This window comes from Chroicocephalus ridibundus, chromosome 5, assembly GCF_963924245.1.
Source record: "Chroicocephalus ridibundus chromosome 5, bChrRid1.1, whole genome shotgun sequence".
Taxonomy (NCBI): Eukaryota; Metazoa; Chordata; class Aves; order Charadriiformes; family Laridae; genus Chroicocephalus; species Chroicocephalus ridibundus.
Window position 1 is genome coordinate 6,548,912 of NC_086288.1, and position 9,634 is coordinate 6,558,545.

The window sequence follows — 9,634 nt, forward strand, 5'->3', positions numbered from 1 at the left end:
GCTGATTTATAATGGAGCTGACGGAAGTTGTATTTATACAATCGGTACTTGTGAACATGTCAATTTTTTATTTATTATTATTTTGTGACCTCTACCATGACTGACTGCAGAACAGAACTGAAAAGATGAAAAGCTGAACTATCTGAAGAACTACAACAATTATGATGTTTTTCTTTTCTGGAATAGGCAAATTGCTCTTTTGACTGACTGCTAAACCCAAAGCCTCTTCTTTTAAGATGTTCAAGTCAACTACGCATTTCAATCAACTTGAATCTTTTTTCAGGCAGTTTCCAAAGGGAAGCAAAATTTTGGTAGAAGCACAAGTAACATACCATTTACTATGGATTAAGTTAGGGCTTTTTATCCTGTTCATAATTTTCATTCAAACTTGAAGATTAAAAACATATTTCCTTTCAAGAAAAGCTGCTTGGCTTTTCTGGTGCTTTACAGTGTTAAAAAAGCCCCATATGTCTCTCCTGAAACTTACAAAAGGAATCTGCCAGTCCAGAAATTCATCCTTATGTGCATTACCAGCAGCTGTTGCAGCAGACAACATCCATGTTTTAACACAGCCAAAATAAAAAATTTAGTGGAGACTGCTCAGCTGGACTTGTCCTTCCTTATTGCAGTGTCTACCAGACATGAAGGGCCATTTATCAAGTCACACTTCCCATTTAGACCAACTCCCACCCGAATTCACAGCCCCGCGCTTCCCCTCTCCTTCTCCCAGGGCTGAAAACTCTTCTCGGCACAAGCCGGCTGGCAGAAAGATGCAGACACACACTTGATCAATGCCTCTCTCAGACATTTATTTTCATTGTGGCATGAATGTTTCCTCATCTCCACCTACACTACCCTCCAGCTGAGAAAAAAACCCAGCAATGTGTATTTTCTTCTTTGCTAAGTAAAAGAAGAGGCTGCGCTGGTTGTGTGGCGTGAAAACTCCCTCAGAGGTGAAGACAGAGGGAGGAATACAAACCTCCTCAGCGCAGTTGGAAACCAGAGAGATGTGTTTTTCCTCAGAGGAAACACATGAACACAAGCTGACCCCTTGATATACAAGCAGCTAGGTCAATCAAGCAAGACGCGGAACTTTTGCGGCATTACCAATTCAAGCAACTCTGCAGTGCTTGCATTCACTACACTTACTTGTTTGATTTATGCACCAAGCATTTCTCAAGTAACTGTACAATGGTTTGGGTTGGAAGGGACCTTCAAAGCCCATCCAGTCCAAGCCCCCTGCAATGAGCAGGGACATCTTCAATTAGAGCAGGGCTCAGAGCCCCATCCAACCTGACTTTGAAAGTTTCCAGGGATGGGGCACCTATCACCTCTCTGGGCAATCTGGGCCAGTGTCTCACCACCGTCACTGTAAAAAGTATTTTCCTTATGTCTAGTCTGAATCTTTCTTCTTTTAGTTTAAAACCATCACCCCTCGTCCCATAGCTCCCCTCCCTGCTCCAGAGTCCCTCCCCAGCTTTCCTGGAGCCCCTTGAGGGACTGGAAGGGGCTGGAAGGTCTCCCCGGAGCCTTCTCTTCTCCAGGCTGAACCCTCCCAGCTCTCTCAGCCTGTCCTCACAGCAGAGGGGCTCCAGCCCTCCCACCATCTCCATGGCCTCCTCTGGCCCCACTCCAACAGCTCTGTGGCTTTTTCAAGTGACTTCAGAGTTTGGGTTTGCAGGACAAGCAAGACAGCCGAATGCCATAAAGCACGACTTGCAGCAAATAGCATTCCTACAATAATCTAGTAACAGCTCATCTACAACTACTTCCACATGGAACAATGAGGAAAACACTGAATAACACACTGAATAACAGAAGACACTGAAAGGAAACAGTGTTTCTAACTACAGCTTAAAACACAAAAGAAGTTTCTATGGATTCCTGTTGGAGGTTGTCAACAGCTCTATTAGTGCCACAGGCACACTGTGCTGCTGCCACGGTGGGTGACAGCCATCAGATGAGGTTGCAGCGTTTGGCCCGATGCCTTCTTGTCATTCAGAAAAGCCATCTTCTCAATGAGTAAATGGTTTGTAAGCAAACACACCCAGAAGGCACGTTCCTCCTCCGGAACAGATTCTACAGAGATGACATCCTTAGCTTGCACGTTTATCATGTCACTGAGATTTCCTCTCTGAACATGTTCTTTTACGTGGAACTTTCCAAGGTTGCAAGTGCCAGCAGAACTGCTTTGTGCCACCAGCTCGAGCGCAGCGCTGGCTCTGCACAAACTCACCAGCCCTGGCAAAAAGGCCGGTGAACACAGCTCCCACCAGTCTTAACAGAGAGAATAAACAGCAACACACAGACACAGATTACAGGCAGAATAGGCTTTTACTTTTCTCATGATTTAGGATAAAGTAGGGAAGAAAAAAAAAAAAGCATTCATTAAGACGACAGTATAACAGATATGACATTTCAACTTGCACCTCCAGAATCCCAATCCCAATTCAGAAAGCCCCTCCTCCCCAGCTCAAATAAACACAATTGTACCAGCAAAGCCACGAGGCAATAGCTCCTCATCTTTATTTGTCAGACAGCTGCACCAACGCTTTACAAGCACTGAGTTTAACAAACAGAGCAAGTGCCTCCCACATGGGTCTTCAGATTTCGTATTTTTTTGAAAACAACGTTCACTCTGAAGCCAGGGAAACTGCAGGAACCAAAACGATGGCAGCAGCAGGATTGCTTGTCTTGTCATCTTCCACTTCACAACTGACCTGTCCGAGACAGCGGCCTTCTGCAAAGGTAACACAAGCTCTGCAGCCCTATCCCAGCTACGTGCCACCAACCCACAAGTACTAACTGCCTTGAAATCACTCACACGCTACCTCTAGTGTTTGATTTATACAGCTTTATTTAACCAAGCCAACTCCAGTACTGATGTTGGGAGTGGCACAAACCAGAGAATGAAACGAGTCCTATTGAAGGTTCTTTTCCATTTGTAATTTCCATGGTTGCCTGTGCAGTTCCTGCTTTCTCAGGGAAAACAGCTACCCAAAGAAACCCGTGAAGCAGCATTACAGAGGAATATTCATTTAAACCACTAGTTTGGTGCACTGCATGTGATATTTTGCCCGTCTGAGTGGAAATGAGTGGAATGTGGATTTAGTACCTGTTCTGAGATTGCTAGCTGAAGCCACAGAGCCTGTCCTTTGATCTGTATTCAGTTCCAAAAAGCAATCAAAAGTTGTTACATTAGTATATAGGACATAGAAGAAATATCAACATAGTCGTGGCAAAGCAAGCGAAGGCCTGTTTCCACAGCAAACATCACTCAGAGAGGAAAGCAGCACATCTTCAGACATGACAACAAACAACAGACAGGACAGGTCCTTGTTCCAAGAACGGCAACCTCCCGTTGTTCAAGTTTTACTTGATTATTAAATGCCAGCTGTATACCTGCATCAGTTTTGCGTCTGCTCCAAGCTGTAACGCAGAGCAACCCTCTTGTACAGCTAATGAAAACTACTACAGTTACAGCAGTCATTTATTAATAAAAACCCAATAATCTTACTAAATATAGAGATAAAGACAAAAACCAAGGACACTGTGAGCAAGTGCTTTAAACAGGAAGCATCTAACCTAGAATATCCCATAGACTTTATGTACAAATGTGATGGCAAGACATTACTGAGACCCACACTGGCACTTCAAACGCACAGCAGCAATGAAAGAAAGGACAGAAAAAACATCGGACCACCAAGAAACCACAAAAGGCAAAAAAAAGAAAGAAATCTGTGACTGACATGGCAGTAGTAATCAGCGACAGATGAAACCCCTCACTTGCTAACCCTTCCGCTCTGATACTGCCCGTACCAAGCTGTAACACTCAGCAGAAAGTGACCTGCCACACAGTTCACTGAAGCTGGAATCCAGACAAACTTCCCAACTGTTGTTAAGACACTGATGCTCCACGGCACGTTCTTAAGAGCAGCAAACACATTTAGCCTGCTTCAGCTTCCTCCCAAGCCACCCACCGAAAACTTTCGCCTCCAGCAAATCCCCCCACATTCCCTTCTCAGAGCAGAAAAACTTCCAAGACCCCGAGTCCACGTTGGAAGGCCAAAGGAACCAGCTGCCACCAGTTATTTCCCAGATACTCAGCGGTCACATGTCTCACACGGAGAGCATTCATCCAGCTTTGCTTGAGAGCTGCAAGCGAAATAAAACCCCAGGCTTTCCCTGACAGCTGCTGCCTCCCAGCCTACGGTAGCAAATCCCTGAGCACATCTGCTGTGGGACTGGAGGCAGGTACAGAAGCCCTCCAAAAACGTAAAGTTGCTCAAAGACTTCCTTTTAGCCCAGAGTACTGAAGCAAGGCAGACAAGCGTTACAGAGCAAAACAATGTTTATAAATTGTTAAAAACCGTGATTCTTGTACAAAGTTGTTCATGGATAATGTACATGCAAAGGGGAAGACTACAAAAGAAAATACATTGGATTTATAAAGAAGAGTCAGGGTACACAGTACTCACCATAAACAGCTGAGAGGAAAAGGTGTTAAATTGTTGTCATTAATACCTTATTAATTCAGGGAAATTAACACAGAACATACCCCGGCATCACAGTAACATTTTACAAAACATAACCTCTATCCTGCCTAGGACTGCACATTTGTGACTTATACGGCTTCCAAAAACCTTGAAATTTCTCACATCTCTTCACACACTGGACAACGGAGCCCCAGTTAGCAGCAGGCAGAGCTGTGCTGAGAAGGAGAATGGTTGGGTTCAAAGGCCCAGGGAGAATTTCTGACCTCTCCAAGGGCTCACAGCTCTGTGACCTGCTGCAAGATCAGCCATCCCAGTCGCAGGCGTGACAAAAATCAGGAACTAGAGTCAAGTTCAACAGCACCTTGTATAACACTCGCCGAGCCTAACACGTTCAAGCTTACCTACCTCAAACAACAAGCCTTGGTAGATACAGGCACCTGCGAGACAAAAAAGAAAAGAAAATTAAAATAGATTAGAAGCGAGTAACACCAGCACCCTCTCCAGCAGACGTGCTACGTAACAGCACGAGCAGCACTGAGCTGCCACCTCTGGCCACGCGCTTGCCAGCAACAAAACAAATGCAGTTTTGGTGCAGCAGGGCAACCCTCTGGGTAAGCTTCAGACTGCATTGCCAGGGACTCTGGCCAAGATGGATTTTAATGCAGCTGATCTTCAAAGAAGAGGTTAGCACATGCCTCTGCAGCACCTCACCCGACCACTGATGAAGCATGGCAGCATCACAATTGCAGGAAGTTGCCGAATCTTCCTCAGACAGCAGTCAAGGACACGATTAAAGAAAGCAGGAGAATTCGAGGCAGTAGAACAGGGGCGGACACAAACCTCAGAAGGACCTGACCGCACCACCACGGATAACAACTGACTTTTGAACAGGGCTAGTATCATAACCCATTCCCGCAATCACCTCACACTCTCTCAGACAGGTGACAAATTCAGCCATTTGATGGCACTCATTCTCTTCCTCCACTGTCACAAAGGCTACCCGTCATAAGATGGGAATTCTCACAAAATACACGTAAGATGAAGCTCAGAATTTTATTTCAACTTCAAATAATTGCCCGAGCTCTCACTGAAATAAAGGGCAGCTACTCAAGGGCAAAATATGGCCCTTAAAAATGCAGGGTTACATGGCATTTAAATCGCATATTAAAGAGCAGCCTCTTCTCTGTGCTCCTATAAATCCTTTTACCATTGACAGGAGAAACAAATAAGCATGTGAATATATGCATAAAAACGCAATCATGGTGAGAAGAGACGGCTTGAATTCCCGCTCCCAGATCACTCCTCCATGGGCAACGGGTCACATTTCACTTAATGACAGGCTCACGGGACTCCTCCTGCTTCAGCCTTCCCAGCCCTCACCACCTACACTCCCAGCTGAGAGAAAGGTCCTTCAAGGAAATGATATACACCCATTCAAGTATACTTTATATATTCTACTTCAATAAATCAAATAAGAGGTTAGAAAATAAAACCATGAAAAAGTTGAATGATGGTTCTTTCATTGATTTTCCGGGAAACAGCCATTCTCAAACAACTACACATATCTGCCTACTGAAAACGTGACAACAATGTGAAATCAAGAACAACCCAAGAAACTCGAAGATGAAAAGAGAACGCGGGAAAAGCTGCCTCAAGGGACCACCCAGGGAACTAAGAATTTCCTCGTCAGAGAGTGGTGTTTTCCATAAAATGCAGATTAGACTAATTTGTACAGAAAACCTTGGAGCTAACACTGCTTTGAATCAAAAACTCCTCCTTCGAGCTGGTCTTGGGCTCAGATACTAGAGGCTGCAGATGCACCATCAGGAATTATTTTCACTTGCCAAGAAGATGAGCCACAAGAGCCCAATCGTGTTTCTCTCAAATTCAACAGATACCTTTCTACTCATATTGACAGTAAACAAATCAAGCCCTACCCATCGCATGCACAGACTGAGCACCAAAGAGGACTAACATGCTGAAACACGGGGTTTCACTCCCACATCTGCATAGTATCCCCCCGCCACCTCACGAACCCTACGATTAACCACTTCACATCTGACTGGCAAGCTCTGCACATTCATGGCGGTGCCAAGTTACTCGAATGCAACTAAGACTCAGAGTCTCAGCAATTACCTGTTCATTTATTTACTTGACTTCCATAGCAATTTGTGTTTACAGAAAAAAAAAAAACCAACAAACTGAAACACTTCACCATACCTCAACTTCAGGTTACTGCACTGATTTTCAAATACCAATTATCTTCCTACTCCCCCATAGCTCTCTTGTCCCCCACACTCTTCTTCTGGCAATAGATAATTTCAAGGTTCATCATCCAGCTGCACCTCAAAACTCAGTGCAAAATACAAGGTCACATACTGTTGGAAGGCATGTGGGGAAGAAAAAAGAAAAACCAAACTTAATACCAGTTAGTTAAAACCAGCACAACTGGACTGTTTTACTCTTAAAAAATGTGCTGGCTGCCCTTTCTTTTTTGCTCACTGACACCTACAATTCCGTAAAAGTACCAACGTAGCAATGGTTTGATACACTGAAACGTGGAATATGGTATCAGAGCCCCCACTGAGGATTTGAAAACCTCAAAGAGACAGCGGGAAACTATAAAAAAAAAAAAAAGAAAAAAATGAATCGTTATTTCCTACTTTTGCTTCAAGAGGCTGTAATTACATCTAGGGCCCTTTGTGCCAGGCACTACAAACACATTGTGAAAGAGCAGTCATGTGCCAAAGAGCTTGTCCTCTGCAGGGCCAGAGCACAGAGTAAGGACCAAGGCCTCAAACAGCCCAGGCAGGCAACAGCAGGAATGAGACAGACCTTCAAAAACTTCTCTCTCAGCTCCCCCCACTGCACTCTGTAGAGACAGGCTCACCCCGGCCCATGCAGGACTGGAAAGCAAACACAGAAAGTCTGATTCTTCCTCCCCATTAAACCTAAGACATTTCTCACTCCCTCACAAGTTATCGAGGGGGATAACTACGATATAACCCATCTTTACAGGACTTTGAAAATCCTTAGTTACAATTACCTTTTAGCTATCTTTTTACTCCCAATTGTGAGCGAGCCCACGACATGACACGCAGGTTAAGCAACGTCGCCCTTTGTTACAGCGCCCGGGCTTTGCATGCAACTCCAAGTCACCAGTGTGATTAACGACTGTTTGCAAAGCTCACCTGAAAGGGTTTCCCTCAAATGATCCTATTGCCTTTCACATACTGAAGACACTTGGGAAGAAATCCCCGAACTTTCTGCCTTCGGATTTTCTTGTTGGGCGTTTTGGATGCAGGAGGTTAGCAGGGTAGTTTTCTGGCTTGGGGTGGGTTTTTTTTTTTAGAAGTCTCCCAGAGCACTGCCTCAAAAGTTAATATCCCAAATTCCTATCTAACAGCTCCTCAGCTCACACACGCATAGCTACTTTTAAGTACTGTTACTCACTAAGACAACTCCCTTAACGAATGGGAATCACAGCGGTGGGACTGCGGCGGGAGCTGCACTCAGGGAGTCCGCCACTTTGGAAACCAACAACCTGCAGTCTCGCGGCCAAAGGAAAAGCGGGAAAACAACCTAAGGGCACAAATGCAGCCACACTGCACTCCCAAACTTAAAACATCAGTAACTCTACTGCCTGCCAGCATCGCAAGATCGTAACCTTGCGCTTTTTACAAGTCTGTCCTGAAGGCTTTTTTTAAGGACAGAAGAAACCAACGCTCAACACTTGCTGAGGCGCTCTCAGAGCAACATCCACACACGCCAAGCGCAGGTCAGCCCTCTTCTCCCAAAACAAGGCTGAGTGGGTGACTGGTACCGACTCCCCACAGCTCCTGTCACAGCCGCCCAGGGCGGCAGACGACCAGTGCACACCATAGCCCTTCCGAGCCCCCTGGGCAAGCGACTGAGCCCTCACCACCGCCACCAACACCCGTGGAGGGTGTGCGGGGACAGCCTGGCTCTGCCCCGAGCCCCGGCGACAGCCCTGAGGGGGTGGCTCTGCCCCGAGCCCCGGCGACAGCCCTGAGGGGGTGGCTCTGCCCCGAGCCCCGCCGCTGACTGACCCAGCTCACACCCGGGCTCTTTCTGTGGGTTTGGACAACTAAAATCCACAAAACCCTTTTTGGGTAACCCCGCTCCTTCGGCTCGGCAGGGAATTTACCGCTGTCCTGGGCCGCCTCCTCGCCCTCAGGAAAGGGCGCCGAGCGCGAGGGGGAAGCCCCGCAGCCCCAGCCCGACGACCGGCGGCACCCCCCGGCCCCGTACGCTCGAAGCGGGACACGGTCCTCCACCCCCGCCGCTTCCCGCCCGCCAGCCCTCAGCCGTTTAGCGGGCACCCCACCACCACCGAGCGGGATGAGCCGGCGGACAGACGCGGGAAGGCACCGGGCACGGCTTCGCCCCGCCTGCGGAGAGGCCGCCAAAATGGCGGGGGGCGGGAAGCGGACCCCCGCCCGGGCCGGGGAGAAGGGAGGGAAAGATGCCCCCAAACCTCCCCGGGGAGAAGGGGGGGGGATCCCTCCTCAGCGTGGGAGAGCTCAGGGCACCCACCGCCCGCGGGACCGGAGAACGACTCACCTGAGGCAGCGGCGGCCGCCAGCGCCGCGCTGAGGAGGCACAGCGTCGCCCGAGCGCCCATGGCCCCGCCGCCGGCTGCAGGGGACGAGAGGGAAGGAAGGGGATGGCGGCGGCGGGGTGGCCCCGCCGCCCCTTCGGCAGGTGCCGGGGCAGCGCTTCGCCTCTCCTCGCCAAACTTTCCCCCCGCAGACAAAGCGGCGGCGGCGGCCCCCGCAAGAAATGCGCCGTAACCCGCCCTTCCCCTCCCCTCCGCCCCGCCCGGCCCCGCCTCGGGCAGCGCTCCCCCCCCTCCCGCTTCCTCCTCCTCCTCCTCCTCCCTCGGCGGGGGGCGAAGGCGAGCGGCCCTGCCCGGCCGTGCCCCTCGGGTCGGCGGGGGAAGGCTCTCCCTCCTCCTCCTCCTCCCCGGTAAATCCGCAGCCCGTCCCGCCCGCAGCAGTGACAGCTTCCCCGTTTGTCCCCCGATTGGGGCGAAAAGGCGACGGCGTCGGGAAAACCCTGCAGGGCTCCAACCCCAAGAGGGTCTCCCAGCCCAGGGAGCTGCGGGAGGGGGATTT

General features: G+C 48.8%; 1 protein-coding gene across 4 annotated transcripts in view; it reads right to left on the reverse strand.

Moving 5' to 3' along the window:
* The window catches only part of FRAS1 (Fraser extracellular matrix complex subunit 1), a 167,370-nt gene extending 158,048 nt beyond the window's left edge, over positions 1-9,322 (reverse strand). For all 4 annotated transcript variants that reach the window (XR_010071148.1, XM_063335505.1, XM_063335507.1 and 1 more), the window contains exons 1-2: positions 9,081-9,322; positions 4,902-4,933 (exon numbers count right to left, since the gene is read on the reverse strand). Coding sequence is in view for 3 of the 4 variants with exons in the window: in XM_063335505.1 (XP_063191575.1) it covers positions 4,902-4,933; positions 9,081-9,141 (93 nt within the window). In the remaining variant the exon portion in view is untranslated. The remainder of the gene's footprint in view (positions 1-4,901; positions 4,934-9,080) is intronic.
* Positions 9,323-9,634: the final 312 nt, after the last annotated feature.